This window comes from Tamandua tetradactyla, chromosome 4 (assembly GCF_023851605.1).
Source record: "Tamandua tetradactyla isolate mTamTet1 chromosome 4, mTamTet1.pri, whole genome shotgun sequence".
Lineage (NCBI taxonomy): Eukaryota > Metazoa > Chordata > Mammalia > Pilosa > Myrmecophagidae > Tamandua > Tamandua tetradactyla.
This window is the reverse complement of record NC_135330.1, coordinates 69,989,776-70,012,356: the sequence shown is the minus strand read 5'-3', so window position 1 is coordinate 70,012,356 and position 22,581 is coordinate 69,989,776. Positions and strand designations below refer to the sequence as shown.

The window sequence follows — 22,581 nt, the reverse complement described above, 5'->3', positions numbered from 1 at the left end:
CAGCGTTTTGTGGAATTCACATGTGAAGCCATCTAGTCCTGGACTTTTCTTTTGAGGGAGCTTTTTAATGACTAATTCAGTTTCTTTAGTTGTGATCAGTTGGTTGAGGTTGTCTATTTCTTTTCGAGTCATTGTTGGTTGTTCATGCCTTTCTGGGAAGTTGTCCAATTCATCTACATTATCTACTTTATTAGCATAAGGTTGTTCATAGTATTCTCTCATTACCTCCTTTATTTCTGCAGGGTCAGTGGTTATGTCTCCTCTTCCATTTTTTATTTTACTTATTTGCATCATCTCTCTTCTTTTTGTCAGCCTTGCTAAGGGTCCATCAATCTTATTGATTTTTTCATAAAACCAGCTTCTGGTTTTGTTCATTTTCTCAGTTGTTTGCATGTTCTCAATTTAATCTATCTCTGCTCTAATCTTTGTTATTTCTTTCCTTTTGCTTGCTTTGGAGTTAGTTTGCTGTTCTTTCTCTAGTTCTTCCAAGTGAACAGTTAATTCCTTGAAATTTGTTTCCTTCTTTTTTGATATAGGCATTTAGGGCAATAAATTTCCCTCTTCGCACTGCCTTTGCTGCATACCATAAATTCTGATACGTTATATTTTCATTTTCATTTGCCTCGAGATTACTGATTTCTCTTGTAATGTCTTCCTTGACACACTGGTTCTTTAAGAGTGTGTTGTTGAGCCTCCATGTAATTGTGACTTTTCTGGTCCTCTGCCTATTATTAATTTCCAACTTCAATCCTTTATGATCTGAGAAAGTGTCTTGTATGATTTCAATCTTTTTAAATTTATTGAGACTTTCTTTGTGACCCAGCATATGTTCTATCCTTGAGAATAGTCTATGAGCACTTGAGAAAAAGGTGTATCCTGCTGTTGTGGGGTGAAATGTTCTATAAATGTCTGTTAAATCTAGTTTGTTTATTGTATTATTCAAATTCTCTGTTTCTTTATTGATCCTCTATCTAGATGTTCTGTCCATTGATGAGAACAGGGAATTGAGGTCTCCAACTATTATGGTAGATATGTCTTTTTCTCTTTTCACTGTTTGCACTGAGGCATAAATATTTATGCCTCGAGCACTCTGGCTCTATCCATAAATATTTATGATTGTTATGTCTTCTGGTTGAATTGTTCCTTTTTTTAATACATAGTGTTCTTTGTCTTTTTAAATTATTTTACATTTGAAGTCTAATTTGTTGAATATTAGTATAGCTACTCCTGCTGTTTTCTGATTGTTTGCATGAAATATCTTTTCCCAATCTTTCACTTTCAAGTTATTTTTGTCCTTGGGTCTAAAGTGAGTCTCCTGTATACAACATATAGATGGATCCTGTTTTTTAATCCATTTTACTAGTCTATGTCATTGAATTGGGGAGTTTAATCCATTGACATTTCATGTTACTACTGTAAGGGCAGTACTTTCTTCAACCCTTTTGCCTTTTGGATTTTATATCTCATATCTAATTTTTCTTCTTTTTACCTTTAATGATAGACTTTATTTCTACACTGTTCTCCACACCTCTCTCTCCTGTCTTTTCCTATCTATCTCATCCTGTCTGTCTCTAGTGCTCCTGTTCTAGTTTGCTAGCTGCTGGAATGCAATATACCAGAAATGGAATGGCTTTTAAAAGGGAGAATTTAATGAGTTGCTAGTTTATAGTTCTAAGGCCAAGAAAATGTTCCAATTACAAGTCTATAGAAATGTCCAATCAAAGACATCCAGGGAAAGATACTTTGGTTCAAGAAGGCTGATGAAGTTCGGGGTTTCTCTCTCAAGTGAGAAGGCACATGGCTAACACAGTCAGGGCTTCTCTCTCAGCTGGAAGGGCATATGGTGAACACGGCGTCATCTGCTACCTTTCTCTCCTGGCTTCCTATTTCATGAAGCTCCCCGGGAGGCGTCTTCCTTCTTCATCTCCAAAGGTTGCTGGCTGATGGACTCTTTGCTTTGTAGTGTTGCAGCATTCTCTGCTCTCTCTGGGTCTCTTTCTCCAAAATGTTTCCTCTTTTTTAGAACTCCAGTAAACCAATCAAGACCCACTCAAATGGGTGGAGACATGTCATCCCCTAATCCAGTTTAACGATCATTCTTGACTAAATCACATCAACCAGGGAGATGATCTCATTACAGTTTCAAATATACAGTATTGATTAGGGATTATTCTACCTTTATGAAATGGGATTTATATTAAAACATGGCTTTCTTAGGGGGCATACTTCCACTCAAACCAGCATAGCTCCCTTTAGTATTTCTTGCAGAACCGGTCTCTTGATCACAAATTCTTTCAGTGATTTTTTTGTCCAAAAATGTTTTAATTTCCCCCTCAGTTTTAAAGGACAATTTTGCTGGATATAGAATTCTTGGTTGGCAGTTTTTCTCTTTTAGTGTATTAAATATACCACTGTCTTCTTGCCTCCATGGTTTCTGCTGAAGAATCTATGCATAATCTTATTGGACTTCCCTTGTATGTGTTGGATTACTTTTCTCTTGCTACTTTCAAAATTCTCTCTTTCTCTTTGACATCTGACATTCTGATTAGTAAGTGTCTTGGAGTACATCTATTTGGATCTATTCTGTTCAGGGTAAGCTTCACTTCTTGGATCTGTAATTTTAAGTCTTTGATAACAGTTGGGAAATTTTCAGTAATAATTTCCTCCATCAGTTTTTCTCCTCCTTTTCCCTTCTCTTCTCCTTCTGAAACACCCACAACACATACATTTGTGCGCTTCATATTGTCATTCAATCCCTGAGTCCCTACTCATATTTTTCCATTCTTTTCCCTGTATTTTCTTTTGCTTTATTGGATTTCAGATGTCCCGTCCTCCAGTTCACTAATCCTGTCTTCTGCCTCTTGAGATCTAACTTGTAGGTTTCCATTGTTTTTTTTTTCATCTCTTTACTGTGCCATTCATTCCCATAAGTTCTGTGATTTGTGTTTTCAGACTTTCAATTTCTTTTTTTGTTTGTCCCTTGCCTACTTTATATCCTCCCTCAGTTCACTGATTTGATTTTTGAACATCCTGAATTGGCTCAACTTCTGTATCTGCTTTGAATTGTTGGTCTGTTCCTTTGACTGGGCCATATATTCAATTTTCCTATAGTATGATTCATTATTTTTTGCTGGCATCTAGATATTTAATTTCCTTAATTAGTTTTCTCTGGAGATCATTTTCATTTTTTACCTAGGATTTGTTTCCGGATGACTTTGTTGTCTATCTGTTCTTTGACATTCAGTTCAGCTTATTGTAGACCTCTAGCTTAGGTTTTGTGTACCAGATCAGAATTTTTCAGTTCTTTTTTTCTTATTTCTTGCCCTGCCTGTTTGGTGCCTTTTTTTTTCTCCCTTAGGAGAGTCTACTTAGATAGTGTAGATACCAGTCAGGTTTTCCCAGACAAGACTGGCCTCCTCTCAGGGGGGATGTGTCACCTGCATCAGTTTTACCTGAGGATGAGACCCAGCAGGTTGAAAGACTTTCCTATGAAGCCTCTAGACCCCGTGTTTTACATATCCTGCCCAGTATATGGTGCTTGTCTGCCTGTGGGTCCCATCTGCATAAAGTGATACAGTACCTTTAACTTCAGCAGAATCTCCCTACTGGGGCATGGTCGAGACAGAGGAGAGGTTGTAAGTTGGCTTTAATTGCTTCCGTTTTCCAGACTCTGGAGTCTGAATTCCTTGAGGGAGGAATTCTACCTGAGCTGGGCCCCACCCCTCTCCTGTGGAAGGCACAGCCTCCAGACAAGCTCTCAGACAAGCTTGATTCTGCTCTTGCCTGGGGCAGTTGGAGCCTTAAAAGCCTTGCAGTTGTACACAAAGAGCAGTCAAGCTGTAGAAACACAGCCACAAAAAAGAAAAGAGAAAAATATCCTTTTCAGAGCAGGGTCCCTGTTCCTCAGGTTTGCTAATCAAGAACATAAGTTGGTACGTTGATCCATGTCTCTCCAGGTCCTATGTGTCCCTCCCTCCTTTCTTTCAGGGCCCCAACCTTTTCAAGTATTTTGTGCTGTTGGATCTGAAAAAAACTATTTTGGTTTTGTTTTTTCTTTTTCTGTCATCTCTGCCCACTCTGGGCCAGGGCAAAAAGCAGCAACCTCAGCTTTTACTCGAGGTTCAGCTGAGCTGGGGGTCTATTTTTAGTTGTCAGAATTTGTTAATTCCACAATTGGAGCTTGGTTGAGCTCAGCCCCTTGCTGTTAGTAAAGTCTCTTTCCTTTCCCCTCTGGGAAACCACCTGTTGGGGAGGGGCGCCGGCTCTGTGGCTTGGGGAACTCACAGTTCTGGGTGGGATCGCAGTTGGTCCAGCTTGTCCAGACTGGTGTACGCGGTGTGTCCAGTCACTGATGTGGCTCCAGCAGTTGTTCTGTATTGTTCCTACGTATTTAGTAGCAGCTCTGAGGAAGAACTAAATTCCACACCTCACTAAGCTGCTGTCTTGGACCTGGAGCCAATGTTATAAAATTTTAATTGAAAGAAGGGGTTGGTATTTTAATGTTAATGCCTTTATGCTTATTTCTTTGATGGAAGAACATTGTTTATAACATGAAAAGGCCTCTTGTTTTTTGTTTTTTGTTTCTTTGCAATACCAGTGTACTAGACAAAGTCTCCATTAAGGTGGTAAACCCAAATCTATACCTTACTAACATTTGAGAGTGCTCTTTCATTTCTCCTTAGGACCCCTCAGGAAAATACCAGGAACTGTGCATTCTAGAACACCATGGGTAGAATGAACCTATGTTATGTATATAAAGCCTTTTAAAAACAAGTACTTACCTTTGCATTTGTTGAAAGTGCCAAAATGTCATGATATATTGGAATTGTTTTTTAAGGAATTCTTTCTGTTTTAGGGTGGTCTTCACAATACCCTTTGCAGTCCCTTCTAACTGGTTACCAATGCAGCTGTAATGATGAGCACACTTCTTATGGAGAAACAGGAGTCCCAGTTCCTCCTTTTGGGTGCACCTTCTCTTCTGGTAAGGGAATTCCTAGCTAGGCTAGGTTTGGACAGAAATGATCTGTCTCACACTTAGAGAAAGTGATATACTCTCAAATATGGAGGGGGGTGGGAATCTCCCTTTCAAGGGAAAAGTAAGTTAGGTACGTGGTGTAATTTTTCTAATAACTATTTTTTCCAGATTTATTAAATAAACTTACCTTAGTCTCTATGTATTATTATATATTTCTTCAAAAGCATAGGACAGTTATAGCACCATTTTTTAACTATGTAGGAAAATGTGCAAGGTTTCAGGCACCATGATAACTGTGCTGTCTAGTATTGTTTTTTGATCTGCTTATATCTTTCTCTTTTACTGATCCATTGGGGAACATATATTCAGAAATAGAAATACTTGCCCCCACTGCTAATGGTTTAATAGAGAAAAGGTAAAATGTCATGTGAAAGGGAGTTTAAAACTCATGGACTCAGCCTGTTGGTGTCCTATATCATTACCTACCTTTATTTGCCTTTGTTTAGTAATGTTCTTTATTCAGCCCTTCTCTAAATAAATGATTATCTGATGATAATTTTGCTGTTTTGAATCATTGTCTGAATCAGATATTATGGTAAATTTTAAGCAATCTTTGATTCAAATTATTTCCCTAGCATTATAAAATGATTTTTGGTTAGAATCCTCTTTCCTATTTTCAAATAGATTATTTGGGTTTACAGTGTAGCTCTCAATTAATCTTTTATTTATATAGATTTACACTAAATTTCAAATTTTTGTTAATCTTTATGTATTTTGTTTATTTAGCTCCCAATATGGAGCATATACTAGCAGTTGCCAATGAAGAAGGCTTTGTTAGATTATATGACACAGAATCACAAACTTTCAAAAAGAAGTGCTTCAAAGGTAAGTCTAGGTCTACAATTTTTTATTCTACATTTTTTAATTTCATAAAACCTCAAGTAAACTATTTGAATACATTCCGAATTTATTCATTTAGAATTAAGTCTGTTTAAGGGACCAGGCTAAAAGTAAATGGTGGGCTGCCAGTTTGTCAATAATTGTTAACTATGGAAATGCCTTTATTGAAAGTTAAGAAAAACACATTTTGGGATTAAAAATTAAGTCTTTTAGACTTAATAAAGCTGGGGGAAAACACTGCTTTAAAATATTTCTAGCGATAAGCACCTTCCATATATTAGGCAAAGTTCTACTGGCCTTAAGGAGCTGGCAGTTTGGAATCAATAAATCAGGCATTGAAATAACTAACATAAAACAAATGCTATAAATGATGCAAAACAAGTATGAAGAAAATGATATAGGTATAGGTATCAAAGAGAAAGATCAGTGGCCAGGAAAATTTTTCAGGAAAGATGGGACATTTGAGTTGGACTGAGGTATTTAGAGCAATGCAGAGAATAGAATGCTCCAAATGGAGGAAAACCATGAGCAAAAACATAGAGATAGAAAAGCATGGAATGGTAAGGAAACAGAGAGTGATCCAGTTTGGCAGGAATAAAATATATGGAAGACAGTGGGAGATAAGCCTTGCAAGGAAGATAAAGACCAAAGCATGCAAGACCTTGAAGATAACTAAAGTACTTAAGATTCCATTCAGAGAGCATCAGCAAGATTTTTGAACTGAAGAATGTTTCAGGTAGATTCTGTCTTAAAGAATATATTACTAGTCAACTCATGGGAAAGAGTTTCATAAGTAGGTGCTACTTTTCATGTGCTCATGAAGGAAATGTATAATTATCTGTCAGTCCAGAAATTCTCTTTGGTCCTTATACCCTAGGTTGCTGCCTCTGATCTTTTCACTACAGTTACAAAGGCATTTAAACTGCTGTTGGTTTATCACAGAACTCAGTCTAGATGTTTCACATTCACCATTTGCTTTATTTAGAATGGATGGCTCATTGGAATGCTGTCTTTGACCTGGCCTGGGTCCCTGGAGAACTTAAACTTGTAAGTGACTTGAATTATATTGGGATCTGAGTAAATATTGGCAAAGCATTGTTGCATTAAATTATGCTGCCTTATTTTTGAAAGGTTACAGCAGCAGGTGATCAAACAGCCAAATTTTGGGATGTAAAAGCTGGTGAGCTGATTGGAACATGCAAAGGTCATCAGTGCAGCCTCAAATCTGTTGCCTTTTCTAGATTTGAGAAAGGTAGGTTTGTGCCCATCCTTTATCTCCTTAACCTCCTTTATGGTGGTATATTAAGAAGCCATAATTGTTTCTACCCTTTCCCCTGTCAAAGTTGCTACTTTACCAGTGGAGAAATTTTTGAGATTCTAATATGACTAAAAACCTCATTGAAATGAAGTTATTTGTATTCTCATTTTTACGGGCATTATCATCAACTTGTTCCTGAAAGTCAAGAATCTTCAGATAATTTTTTTTCTATAATCTTGTAGATAAAGAACCACAATGCTTCTGTTCAACTTTGAGTGTCCTTTGAAATCAAATCCTATTTGAAATATATTTACTGTAACTCTACTTAATAAATGGGATATAAGGTCAGGATGGAAACATGGAAAAACTGCATATGATTCTCTACCAAAAAATTTACCATATAATTACTTTAATCCAAACTCTTAGTATGTTTTGAACTATTATATACTCACAGTTGGTCTTCCGATGTTTACTTTACTGTTAAAAGGGAGATATAACATGAAGTGTGTAGTAGCTGGGGTTAAATTTAGTAGGGGTATCTGAATGAACTCTTTATTTACTGTTTTTTTGTTTTCTTTTTTCTTTCCAATTTTCACTAAATTTTTTGTATTTTACAAATAGACTGGCAAACTTTAATCCCAGAATACAGCAACAAACGTTACAGTCTCCTTTATCATTAAAAAATACTTAAATTTTAAAAGGAATATTCTCATTTATTCATTGGAGCACTCAGGAATATTAAGCTGAGTTATTGAGTTAATTGTCAACTTGAATTTACTGTGGTTTACTGTGGTTGTTGTTGACATTGGAACCCTGAAGAGGAAATATATGGTGTGGTTTTTTTTTTTTAATCTCTACATAACTTTTTGCTAGCATGTCTATTGTATAAAGTTAGGTATGCTTGTGTTCTAGTTTTGTACACTTCTGTGTCAGTGTTCACCCTGAGTTTATAAAAATGTTAGATCGTGACAGTCTAGTTAAAGAGTAGTGGGAAAGAGAAACACTGTATCTTTTAGTCCCTTTGCTTAAGTTTTAAATCTCTGTATCTGTGAATATTTGCCAATGTGGGCTTGTAGATAAACACTGAGTTAGAAAGTGGTGCAGGCGGCTTTCAATAAATAGTCCACTTGGTGTCCTAATTGAATTGTCTGGGTGAATGCCATCCCTAAGTCCCACCTGGTTTGGTGGGTAAAATACAGACTAGATTTTAGCCCCTGTTCATCCCTTAGCCTAATGACCCTTATGCAGGGCACAACCTTTATAACTATACACAGAAGCCTTAGTATTTTATTCTTAACTTTGAAGTAGAGTTATTTTTATCTCCTTGGGCCTTCATTTCTTATTATAATATAATATCTATTCTCCTTTACTCAGAAGTATTATAAGCATAAAAATGAGGTGGAATGTGAATGTGTTAAAAAAGACTGCGTACCATATGTATAAATATTCAGTTTTTGGTTGTTATTTTGTTTTTTTGTAGATAGCATGATAGGAAAGGTTACTGATCCAGTTCTTTCAGACTTACACAATTACATGGGCAGGATGTAGATAGTCCTAACTGGAAATAGATGCACTATTAGGATTTACCTTCCCTAAATGTCTAAATTTTCTAAGATACCTCCAGAAGTCTGTTTGCTGTAACCCAGCTTCTAGCTGTAAAGTTTCACTCTGCCAATTACCTTGTGACTTTTATGGAGTTAAGTCTAAGAGGAGGAGATCACTCCCTCTATCTGAAAGCAGATTTCCATTTGAAAGCAAGTGAATTGACTCAGAAATGTGTACGGTAATTAAAATTGATTATAAATGTATTTCTATTTCCCCTCCTACACATTTACCTGTACTTGCACTTTCTTTGTCTTATTCTAAAGAAAGATTCTTCATTCCCCAGTTTAAAGCCAGTCCTTCCTCCTAGGCCAGAAAAATAGGCCAGGCATCTTTTTTTTTAAGAGGTCCTCAAGGAATTCCAATGTGTACCTAGGGTTGAACAACATCCTTGATCCAAAACCTTGCACTATCATCTGTATACCCATATCTCCTGTATCTTCAAGTGCTCTCTCTATTGGCTGTTTCTCCTTAAGAAAGATTCAAGCATATATATGGCTTAGCCAAAATAAAAAATTAAAAGAAACACTTTGCCCTGTGTTTTCCTTTAACCACCTTTTCCTAAGTGTCTTGAGAGTAATCAAAAGCTGTCTAAATTTCTTCTTTTCAACTTTCTTTAATCTTTTTACAGCCAGCTCGCTTCCTGAAATCACTCTTGCTAAGGTCATTAATTACTTAATTGTCAGAAACAGTGAAAACATTTTAGGCTTTTTCTTAGTTCTACTTCTGCAATGTTTGACGCTATTAGTCATTCATAGAAATATATAAAATTATTTTCCTGGCATTCTGTGATACTCTTTTTTTGGTTCTCATTTAGTCTTTACATGTATTCTTCATAGTTGGTTATGAGCTCCTTTTCTTTATCTACCTTGATCAAATGGCTGAGGATTTGATATTTGAGCTTTCTTTCCTTTCAGTCTATACCTTCTCCCTGTCCATCTCCCGAACAGTCTCATGTCTTCTGGTTTTCACTCTTACTATATCGACCCGGATCTGTATTTGCAGTCCTAACCTCTCCTGTAAGCACTTCAAATTCAACATTTACAAAGGTGAACTCATGATTTCCTCTTATTAATATCATCTTTCTTCTCTCCTTTGTGTCTTGAAGGTGGCATAATCCATTCAATCAGAAAAATCCTTCTGCATTCACATCCATCAATCAATAAGTTAATTCTTTTTTCATCCCTCAAATATCTTTGTATTTTATCTCCACTCTTATATCCACTGATGGCCATTTTCTGGATTTCTGTTAGCCTTCAAATCTGTCCTTGCCCATTTTCTACATTATTGTCACCTATCTTTCTAATAATCACTGCCCTGCTTAAAATTCTTTAATGAATCTCCCTCCCACCCCACCGCCTGTAGGTTAGCCTTTAAGCTCCAGAAAGATCAGAACATGGTTCTTATCTTCTGTAAGATACACTCCCTCTGCAATATCTTTCTGTAGATCCCTGAACTCATGCCTTTGTACTTTTGAACATGCTGATCATTTTGCTTGAAATTCTCTTTCTTCCTCCATATCCCAGTTTTTCTGGTGAGGTCTTGTTTAAGGTTTTCAAATCCTGTGAAACCTTTCCTGGTGATCCCCCTTCCACCCTTAATATACAGGTAAAAAGTTGAATACTCACTCTTCAAGATTACCTCATAGCCATATAAACCTTTATTGTACTTATCCTACTATATTATAATTATGTTTCATTTCATGTTGTCACCTCTTTATAGGAGTGTTAGGACCTTGCAAGGATATGGGTAATAGCTATATCTTTAAAAAAAAAACTGGAAGATAATTAACACTCTATACCTAGAGTAATTAAATGTTAAAATTGCCTTATTAGACTGAGGATTTCTTTTCTTTAGTATCTTTTTTTTTTTTCTTTTTTTTTTTTATTAATTAAAAAAAGAATTAACAAAACAATTAGAAATCATTCCAATCTACATGTACAATCAGTAATTCTTAATAACATCACATAGTTGCATATTCATCATTTCTTAGTACATTTGCATCGATTTAGAAAAAGAAATAAAAAGACAACAGAATAAGAATTAAAACAATAATAGGAAGAAAAAAAACAAAAAAAACAAAAACAAAAAACCTATACCTCACATGCAGCTTCATTCAGTGTTTTAACATAATTGCATTACAATTGGGTAGTATTGTGCTGTCCATTTCTGAGTTTTTATATCAAGTCCCGTTGTACAGTCTGTATCCCTTCATCTCCAATTATCCCTTCTCTTTTTTTTTTTTTTTTTAATTAACGGAAAAAAAGAAATTAACCCAACATTTAGAGATCATACCATTCTACACATGCAATCATTAATTCTTAACATCATCACATAGATGCATGATCATCATTTCTTAGTACATTTGCATTGGTTTAGAAGAACTAGCAACATAACCGAAAAAGATATAGAATGTTAATATAGAGAAAAAAATAAAAGTAATAATAGTAAAATCAAAACAAAACAAAACAAAACAAAACAAAAACCTATAGCTCAGATGCAGCTTCATTCAGTGTTTTAACATGATTACTTTACAATTAGGTATTATTGTGCTGTCCATTTTTGAGTTTTTGTATCTAGTCCTGTTGCACAGTCTGTATCCCTTCAGCTTCAATTACCCATTGTCTTACCCTGTTTCTAACTCCTGCTGAACTCTGTTACCAATGACATATTTCAAGTTTATTCTCGAATGTCCGTTCACATCAGTGGGACCATACAGTATTTGTCCTTTAGTTTTTGACTGGATTCACTCAGCATAATATTCTCTAGGTCCATCCATGTTATTACATGGTTCATAAGTTTATCTTGTCTTAAAGCTGCATAATATTCCATCGTATGTATATACCACAGTTTGTTTAGCCACTCTTCTGTTGATGGAGATTTTGGCTGTTTCCATCTCTTTGCAATTGTAAATAATGCTGCTATAAACATTGGTGTGCAAATGTCCGTTTGTGTCTTGGCCCTTAAGTCCTTTGAGTAGATACCTAGCAATGGTATTGCTGGGTCGTATGGCAATTCTATATTCAGCTTTTTGAGGAACCGCCAAACTGCCTTCCACAGTGGTTGCACCCTTTGACATTCCCACCAACAGTGGATAAGTGTGCCTCTTTCTCCGCATCCTCTCCAGCACTTGTGATTTTCTGTTTTGTTGATAATGGCCATTCTGGTGGGTGTGAGATGATATCTCATTGTGGTTTTGATTTGCATTTCTCTAATGGCCAGGGACATTGAGCATCTCTTCATGTGCCTCTTGGCCATCCGTATTTCCTCTTCTGAGAGGTGTCTGTTCAAGTCTTTTTCCCATTTTGTAATTGGGTTGGCTGTCTTTTTGTTGTTGAGATGAACAATCTCTTTATAAATTCTGGATACTAGACCTTTATCTGATATATCATTTCCAAATATTGTCTCCCATTGTGAAGGCTGTCTTTCTACTTTCTTGATGAAGTTCTTTGATGCACAAAAGTGTTTAATTTTGAGGAGTTCCCATTTATTTATTTCCTTCTTCAGTGCTCTTGCTTTAGGTTTAAGGTCCATAAAACCGCCTCCAGTTGTAAGATCCATAAGATATCTCCCAACATTTTCCTCTAACTGTTTTATGGTCTTAGACCTAATGTTTAGATCTTTGATCCATTTTGAGTTAACTTTTGTATAGGGTGTGAGAGATGGGTCTTCTTTCATTCTTTTGCATATGGATATCCAGTTCTCTAGGCACCATTTATTGAAGAGACTGCTCTGTCCCAGGTGAGTTGGCTTGACTGCCTTATCAAAGATCAAATGTCCATAGATGAGAGGGTCTATATCTGAGCACTCTATTCGATTCCATTGGTCGATATATCTATCTTTATGCCAATACCATGCTGTTTTGACCACTGTGGCTTCATAATATGCCTTAAAGTCAGGCAGTGCGAGACCTCCAGCTTCGTTTTTTTTCCTCAAGATGTTTTTAGCAATTCGGGGCACCCTGCCCTTCCAGATAAATTTGCTTATTGGTTTTTGTATTTCTGAAAAATAAGTTGTTGGGATTTTGATTGGTATTGCATTGAATCTGTAAATCAATTTAGGTAGGATTGACATCTTAACTATATTTAGTCTTCCAATCCATGAACACGGTATGCCCTTCCATCTATTTAGGTCTTCTGTGATTTCTTTTAACAGTTTTTTGTAGTTTTTTAGTATCTTTTTTTAATCAACTTTGTTAAGGAATAATTTATGTACAATAAACTTGCATCTGTTCCAAGTATAAAAGTCAATGAGTTCTGTCAGTTGTATACAGAATATTTCTGTAATCACAAAAGATTCTGAATGCTTCTTTGGGGTCCATTCTTCTTTTTACCCCCAACCCCAAACAACCACTAATCTACTTTTTAATCAGTGTAGGTTAGTTTGCAGTCATACCATATGTACTCTTTTGTCTCAGGCTTCTTTCACTCAGCCTGATTTTGGGTCATCCGTGTTGTTGCATATATTAGCAATTTTTTCTTTTTTATTGCTGAGTAGTATTGCATTGTATGGATATACTACAGTTTAGCCTTTCAACTGTTGATGAACATTTGGGTTGTTCCCAGTTTCAGGCTATTGTGAATAAAGCTGTCACAATTTTGTGTGTAAAATATTTGTGTCCACCTGTGTTTTCATTTCTCTTGGGTAAATACCTGGGAGTGGAATAGCTGGATCATAGTAGAGGTATATGTTTAACTTTTGAGGACCTCACTAAACAGTTTCCAAAAATGGTCATACCATTTTACATTCCTATCAGCAGTGTGTGAGTTCCTGGTTCTGCATCATCTTTGTAAATTTTAACTACTCTGAGTGGTTTCTCATTTATTTTTTTGTTATGATTAATAATGATGAGAACCTTTTTAACTGCTCATTGTACATTTGTACATCTTGTTTTGTAGTTTATCCATTCAAACCTTGCCTTTTTTTTTTTTTTTTTTTAACGTGGGCAGGCACCAAGAATCAAAACCGGGTCCTCGGGCATGGCAGGCAAGCATTCTTACCTGCTGAGCCACCGTGGCCCACCCATCCTTGCCTATTTTTAAATTGAGTTTATTACATTGTAAAAGTTATTTTTTTCTGGATACAAGTCCTTTGTTTCAAGTGTATATATTATAAGTATTTTCTCCTGTGACTTTCCTTTTGGTTTTTTAATGATGTGTTTCAAACAGCAAAAGTTTTTCATTTTGATGCAAATTTATCTTTTTTCTTCTATGGTTCATAATTTTTGTATTTTAAATAAGAATTCTTCAGCTGACTACAAACTTTTTTTTCCTTGGGTTTTCCTTTTGTTTAATGGTTTTAGATTTACATTTAGGTTTTCAATCTATTTTGAGTTTATTTTGGTTTATGGTATAAAGAAAATGTTCACTCCTTTCCATACAGATATCTAGTCATTTCAGCATGTTCGTTTCCTCATTGAATCTTCATCTTTGTTGAAGATTAATTGATCATTCATTTATGGGTGGGACTATTTCTGGGCTGTATTCTGTTTCATTGATCTGTTTGACTGTCCTTTCACTAGTACCACATCATTAATTTGGTTACTTAAGTTTTATGGTTTTGAAATAAAATCATGTGAGTCTACTAAACTTGTTCTTGTTTTTTTTTTTTAACTTTCTTATTGTATAGTATAACATATATACAAAGCAAAGAAATAAAAAAAGCATTAGTTTTCAAAAGCACTCTTAACAGGTAGTTACAGGACAGATCCCAGATTTTGTCAGGGACTACCATACCATATTCTCAGATTTTTCCTTCTAGCTGTTCCAGAATATAGGAGGCTAGAAGGAATAAATTTTTTTTATCATCACAATTGACTTTTTTTTCTTTTTTGTGAAAAATAACATATATACAAAAAAGCAATGAATTTCAAAGCACAATACTACAGTTAGTTGTAGAACATATTTCAGAGTTTGACATGGGTTACAATTTCACAATTTTAGTTTTTACTTCTAGCTGTTCTAAGATACTGGAGACTAAAAGAGATATCAATTTAATGTTTCAGCAACCATATTCATTTGTTAAGTCCTATTTTCACTGTATAACTCCACCATCACCTTTGATCTTTCCATCCCTCTCTTTAGGAGTGTTTGGGCTATGGCCATTCTAACTTTTTCACTTTGGAAGGGTCTGTCACCAGTATGGGGTAGGGAGATGGAACTATCTGATGTTCTACAGTGGCTGGGCCCTCTAGGTTTCAGGACTTACTTGGATCAGGGACCCATCTGGAAGTTGTAGGTTTCTGGAAAGTTACTCTAGTGCATGGAATCCTTTTGGAATCTAATATATTGCCCTAGGTGTTTGTGGTAGTTAGGTTAAGGCGTCAACTTGACCAGGTGAGGGTGCCAAGTTCTGTTGCTGTGGACATGAGCCAATGGCATGTGAAGCTCATCTGTCGCTAATTACATCTGCTGTTGGCTGGAGATTGCCTGTTGCAATGAATGATATTTGATTTAATTGGCTGGAGAGAGCTCAACCGCAGCCCAGCCCAAGCATACCTCATCAGCACTGGCAGCTCAGCCCAGGGCTTTGGAGATGCAGAGAGGAATTATCCTTGGGAAAGCTGTTGGAAACCCAGAACCCTGGAGAGAGGGCCAGGAGAGATTGCCCTGTGCCTTCTTATGTGAGAGAGAAACTCAGATGAAAGTCAGCTGCCTTTCCTCTGAAGAACTATATGTTTTTAACTAAATAAATCCCTTTTTATTAAAGGCCAGTCCATCTCTGGTGTGTTGTATTCTGGCAGATTTGACAGACTAGAACAGTGTTCTTTAGAATTGTCTGGAATGGTCCTGGTTGGGGTTTGGGAGGTTATGATAGGTAGCAAGGTCCAACTGAAGCTTGCATAAGAGCAACCTCCAGAGTAGCCTCTTGACTGTATTTGAACTCTCTGCTGCTGATACTTTATTAGTTACACTTCTTTTCCCCCTTTTGGTCAGGATGAAATTGTCTATACCAAATGCCAGGGCTGGTTTCATCCCTGGGAGTGATTTCTCACATTGCCAGGGAGACATTCACCCCTGGATGTCATGTCCCACATAAGAAGGAGGGCAGTGATTTCCCTTGCAGAGTTCTTCTTAGAGAGAGTGAGGCCACATCTGAGCAACAAAAGTGGTCCTCCAGAAGTAACTCTTAGGCATACTTACAGGTAGTCTAAGCTTCTATGCTACCTACATGAGCTTTGTAAGAGTAAGCCTCAGAATTGGAGGCATGGTCTATTGATTTGGGTGTCCCTAAAGTTTGGCACAGTATCAGAGGAGTCCACTGATGGTAAGATTTAATAGTTCTGTCTCTCATCCCTCAAGGGACTTGCCAATACTTTTTGGTTATCTGCTTAATATACTCTAGGATATATTGAGGCATTACAGTAATCTATATAGGATTAAAGGACCTCTTATTCTGTGCTCCCTGTGTTTCAGTTGTTCTAATGAACTATACAGATAGGTTGAGTTAGATTATGCACTACAGATAATTTCAGTTCCAGATCAAATAAACCTTTCTTTCTTTGGTCTCAAAGAGTATGTGTGGTTCTAAAATATACACTGCCTTCCTCACCCCTGTGTTCTGAATTACTTTGACCCCAACCTGATCACCTTCGTTCTTATCTGTGGATATTAGGATATATATATATATAACAGCCTCTCAAAATCCACAAATAATAATTACTACTCTGGACTTAACATGTCTGCTATAAAAACTTGCAATTTAGGCCCCTGTTTTCTTATAAGCATTTTCTAAAGGAGACCATACCATTGATGTTCTTTTGTTTCTGGCTTATTTTGCCACACCAAATGTCCCACATGTTCATTCACATTGTTGCATGCCTCATGACTTTGTTTTTTTGTAGCAGCACAATGTATGTTCATAAGTATACACTGTCATTCGCCAATCTACTTCTCAGTCAGTGCATCATTCAGCCACCTGCATTCATCAGGCATCATGAACAGTGCTCAGTAGTCCGTTAAATGTATACACCCTCGTTCCCTCTTCCATTCCTCAGTCATTTTACCCTTAGGCCAATGGGGATCGCGAACAATGCTACTATAGACAACAGTGTGCAAATGTCCATTCATGTACCCTCACTCAGTTCCTCCCAGTATATACTGAGCAACGGAGTTTTGGGATCATGTGGCAATCCCACCCCTAGCCTCCTGTAACCTCTACACTGTCCTCCAAGGGGCTGCACTTCTCAGTTTCCCTACCAACAGTGAATAGGTATATCCCTTTCTCCATATTTTCTCTAGCACTTGTTTCTCTCTGTTTGTTTTTATTCACACATCAAACAATTCAACCTAAGTGTATAGAGATGTCTTTGGCACCGTAATCTGTGTGGAGACATTTCCTTTTCCACCAAAGAATCCATACCCCTTCCCCATGCCCCTGCCTGTTGACATTTAGGTCTGGCATAATGCCTTTGTTACATTCAGTGGAAGCATATTACAGTATTACTATTGACTACAGATCCTAGCTTGCATTGATTGTATTTTTTCCCATATACCATCTATTTTCAACACCCTGTAATATTGACATACATTTGTTCTCCCTTATGTTAAAATGGTTTTTTTAATCTATACATTTAATCACCATCATGGTTCACTCTAGACATTCCTAAATAATACCGTCTTAAGTCTTTATCCTCTATCTTTCTAGTTTCTTATGTTCCCCAGCCCTTCTCCCTCAATCATACTCACATTCAGCTTCATTCAATATTTATGTTATTGTGCTAATCAGGTAGTATTGTGCTATCCATTTCTGAATTTTAACAGTCAGTCCTGTTGCATAATCTGCATTCCTTCAGCACCAATTGCCCAATCTCTACCCTATTTCTATCTCCTGATTACCTGTGTTCTTAATTTCAAGTCTCCAAATTCACTCATTAATGTTAGTTCATATTAGTGAGACCATCCATATGGTATTTGTCCTTTTGTTTCTGGCTGATTTCATTCATCATAATGTCCTGAAGGTCCATCACATTGTTACAGGCTTCATGACTTTGTCTTATAGCTGCTTAATGTTCCATCATGTGTGTGTATATATATATATATATATATCTACCATAGCTTGTTTAGCTACTCATCCGTTAATGGACATTTTGGCTGTTTCCATCCCTTTGGTAATTATAAATAACGCTGCCATAAACATCGGTGTGCAAATGTCCATTTGTGTCCTTGCCCTCAGTTCTTCTGAATATATACCTTAGTAATGGGATTGATGGATCATATGGCAATTCTATAGCTTTCTGAGGAACCGCCAAACTGCTTTCCAGAGTGGTTGTACCATTTTACATTCCCACCAACAGTGAATAAGTGTGCCTCTCTCTCCACATCCTCTCTAGCACTTGTCATTTCTGTTTTTGTTTATTATTATTATTTTTTTGATAATGGCCATTCTAGTAGATGTCAGATGATGTCTCACTGTAGTTTTATTTGCATTTCCCTAGTAGCCAGTGAAGTTAAACAGCTTTTCTTGTGCCTTTTAGCCATTTCTATTTTCTCCTTTGAGAAGTGTCTGTTCATGTCTTTTTGCCCATTTTTTTTTTACATGGGCAGGCACCAGGAATCAAACCCAGGTCCTCTGGCATGGCAGGCAAGCATTCTTGCCTGCTGAGCCACCGTGGCCCACCCCTTTTTGCCCATTTAATAATTGGGTTGTTTGTCTTTTTGTTGTTGAGTTGAGGAATCTCTTTGTCTAGATACAGAATCCTTATATGATATGTGGTTTTCAAATTTTATCTCCTGTTGTGTAGGCTGCCTTTTTACTTTCTTAACAAAGTTTTTTGATGCACGAAAGTGTTTAATTTTAAGGAGTTACCATTTATCTATTTCTTTCTTCAATGCACATGCTTTGGGTATAAGGTCTAGGAAACCACCTTTATTGCAAATTTTATAAGATATTTCCCTACATTTCTTCTAAACATTTTATGTTCTTAGCTCTAATGTTTAGGTCTTTGATCCATTTTGAGTTAATTTTTGTATAGAGTATGAGATAATGGGTCCTCTTTCATTCTTTTCCATATGGATATTGAGTTCTCCAAGCACCATTTATTGAAAAGGCTTGTCTTTCCAAGATGGACTGACTTGACTGCCTTATCAAAGATTAATTGTCCATAGATGAAAGGGTCTATATCTGAACACTCTATTCGATTCCATTGGTCAGTATAGTTTTATGCCAGTACCATGCTGTTTTGACCACTTTAGCTTCATAGTATGCTTTGAAGATGGGTAGTGTGAGACGTCTGACTTCATTTTTCTTTCTCAAGATATTTTTAGCTATTCCAGGCACTCTTCCCTTCCAAATAAATTTGGTTATTGGTTTTTCTATTTCTGCAAAGTAAATTTTGGGGATTTTTATTGGTATTGCATTGAATCTATAAATCAATGGGTAGAATTGACAGCTTAACTATATTTAGTCTTCCAGTCCATGAACTTGGTATGCCCTTCCATTTATTTAGGCCTTCCATGATTCCTTTTAGCAATGCTTTGTAGTTTTCTGTGTATAGGTCTTTTGTATCCTCAGTTAAATTTATTCCTCAATATTTGATTCTTTTGTTTCTAGTGTAAATGGAATTTTTTTCTTGATTTTTGAAAGGTTTAGGCGGTGAAAGGGTGAGAAAGAAGAAAGGTACACCAGGAAATTTAAAGTGGAGGGGGTGGTATTTCTGCGCTCCCAGGCAGAACTCACCAAACCCAAGATGGAGGGAGGTGAATGCACATGTGGGATTTGGCACAGGCAGCTTTTAAGGATGGAGGTCAGGTGACGTCTGGAAAGGGCAGTTCATTAGTTCCAGAAGTCAGGTTGGGAGGAGTGACACAGCCTCCACAGCTCCAGTTGCAGTGCCCTTCCCCGTTCCCCCCACCTAACAATTTTCTCCTCTGATTGCTCATTACTAGTGTATAGAACGCTACTGATTTGGAGGTATTGATCTTGTACCCTGCCATTTTGCTGTCCTGATTAATTAGCTCCAGTAGCTTTGATGTAGATTTTTCAGTATTTTCAACATACAGTATTGTATCATCTAGAAACAGTGAGAGGTTTACGTCTTCCTTTCCAATCTGAGTGCCTTTTATTTCTTATTCTTGTCTAATTGCTCTGGCTAGAACTTCCAGCACAATGTTGAATAACAATGGTGACCATAGGTATCCTTGTCTTGTTCCTCATCTTAGAGGAAAAGCTTTTGGTCTTTCCCCCTTGAGGGTGATGTTAGCTGTGGGTTTTTCCAGTATTCTCTTTATCATGCTGAGAAAGTTCCTTTCTATTCCTATTCTGTGAAGTGTTTTCATCAAGAAAAGATGTTGAATTTTGTCAGATGCCTTTTCTGTATCAATCAAGATGCTCTTATGGTGTATTACATTAATTGATTGTCTTATTTTGAACCATCCTTGCATACCTGAAATCCTACTTGGTCATTGTGTATAATTTTTTTAATGTGCTGCTGGATTCAATTTGCAAGTATTTTGTTGACAATTTTTGCATCTATGTTCATTAGTGAGATTGGTCTGTAATTTTCTTTTCTTGTGGTATCTTTGTCTGGCTTTGAAATTAGAATAATGTTGGCTTCATAAGAATGAGTTAGGTAGCTTTCTCTCTTCTTCAATTTTTTTTTGAAGAGTTTGAACAGTATTGGTACTAATTCTTTCTTGAATGCTTGGTAGAATTCATATATGAAGCCAGCTGGTCCTGGACTTTTCTTTTGGGGGAGCTTCTTGATGACTGATTCAATCTCTTTACTTGTGATTGGTTTGTTGAAGTCATCTGTTTCTTCTCAAGTCAGTGTTGGTCTTTCATGTTTTTCTATGAAATTGTCCATTTCATCTACATTGTCTAGTTTATTAGCATATGAGTACTCAAAGTATCTTCTCATTGCCTCCTTTATTTCTGCAGGGTCAGTGGTTATGTCTCTTTGATTTCTGATTTTATTTGCATCTTTCTCCCTCTCTCTTTTTTATTTGTCAGCCTAACTTAAGGGTCCATCAATTTTATTGATTTTTCTCAAAGAACCAGCTTCTGGTTTTGTTGATTTTCTCGATTGTTTTCATGTTCTCAATTTCATGTATTTCTGCTCTAATCTTCATTATTTCTTTCCTTTTGTTTGATTTGGGATTAATTTGCTGTTCTTTCTCTAGTTCTTCCAAGTGAACAGTTAATTCCTTGATGTTTGCTTTCTTCTTTTTTAATAAAAGCATTTAAGGCAATAAATTTCCCTCTTAGCACTGCCTTTGCTTACATCGCCTAAATTTTGGTATGTTGTATTTTCATTTTCATTTGCCTCGAAATATTTACTGGTTTCTTTTGTAATTTCTTCCTTGACCCACTGTTTGTTTAGGAGTATGTTGTTTAGCTTCCATATATTAGTGAATTTTCTGGCTCTCTGCCTGTTATTAATATCCCACTTCATTTCATTATGGTCTGAGAAAGTATTTTGTATGATTTCAATCTTTTAAAATTTATTGAGACTTGTATTGTGACCCAGCATATAGTCTGTCCTTGAGAGTGACCCATGAGCACTTGAGAAAAATGTGTATCCTGCTGTTCTGAGGTGTAATATTCTGTAAATGTCTGTTAAGTCTAGTTCATTAATTGTAGGATTCAAATTCTCTATCTCTTTATTGATTCTCTGTCTAGATATTCTGTCCTTTGATGAGAGCGGGAAATTGAAGTCTCCAACTATTATGGTAGAGGTGTGTATTTCTCCCTTCGTGTTGTCAGTTTGCCTCACGTACTTTGCAGCACTCTCACTTGGTGCAGAAATATTTATGATTGTTGTGTCTTGTTGAATTATTCATTTTATTAATGCATAGTGTCCTTCTTTTTCACTTCTAATTTTTTTACAGTTGCAGTCTAATTTGTTGGGTAGTAGTTTAACAACTTTTACTCTTTTCTGATTGTTGTTTGCATAAAATATCTTTTCCCATCCTTTCACTTTCAACCTATTTTTGTCCTTGGGTCTAAAATGAGTCTCCTGTAGACAGCATATAGATGCGTCCTGTTTTTATCCATTCTGCCCATCTGTCTTTTGATTGGGAAGTTTAATACATTAATATTTAGTGTTAATACTATAAAGGTAGTACTTCTACTATTTTTTCTTTTGGATTTTATATGCCATCTATTTTTTTTCTCCTTTTACCTTTATTGATAGTCTTCATTTCTACATTCTTCTCCAAACCTCTCTCTACTGCCTTTTCATATCTACCTATAGTATTCCCTTTAATATTTCTTGCAGACCCGATCTCTTGGTCACAAATTCTCTCAGTGATTGTTTGTATGAAGATATTTTAATTTCCCCCTCATTTTTGAAGGACAGTTTTGTTGGATATAGAATTCTCGGTTGGCAGTTTTGTCCTTTAGAATCTTCAATTTATCATACCTCTGTCTTCATGCCTCCATGGTTTCTGCTGATAAATCCACACATGGTCTTATTGGGCTTCCCTTGTATGTAATGGATTGCTTTTCTCTCGTTGCTTTCAAAGTTCTCACTTTCTCTCTAACATCTGACAATCTGATTAGTAAATGTCTTGGAGTATATCTATTTGGATCTATTCTTTTTGGGGCATGCTGCACTTCTTGGATCTGTAATTTTTTGTCTTTCATAAGAGATGGGAAATACTTTTGCAGTATTTTATGCTGTCCAACTAAAAAAGCCTCTCTCTTTTTTTTTGTCAGCCTTGCCCCCTCTCTGCCTGGACAAAAACTCCTAGTACCTTTAGTGCTTGCTCCAGGTTTATCTGTGCTTGAAGTCTGTTTTCAGTAGTCAGAATTTGTTCATTGATTCCACAAGTGGAGCTTGGTTGAGCTAAGCCCTTCATGCTAATAAAGTTTGTTTCCTTTCCCCCTGGGGAACCAGCATGCTATG

General features: G+C 36.4%; 1 protein-coding gene across 2 annotated transcripts in view; it reads left to right on the top strand.

Moving 5' to 3' along the window:
• DTL (denticleless E3 ubiquitin protein ligase adapter) overlaps positions 1 to 22,581 on the top strand; it is a 64,032-nt gene that overhangs the window by 13,320 nt on the left and 28,131 nt on the right. For both annotated transcript variants that reach the window (XM_077157747.1, XM_077157748.1), the window contains exons 2-5: positions 4,856 to 4,981; positions 5,762 to 5,860; positions 6,861 to 6,922; positions 7,007 to 7,127. In XM_077157747.1, coding sequence (XP_077013862.1) covers positions 4,856 to 4,981; positions 5,762 to 5,860; positions 6,861 to 6,922; positions 7,007 to 7,127 — 408 coding nt within the window. The remainder of the gene's footprint in view (positions 1 to 4,855; positions 4,982 to 5,761; positions 5,861 to 6,860; positions 6,923 to 7,006; positions 7,128 to 22,581) is intronic.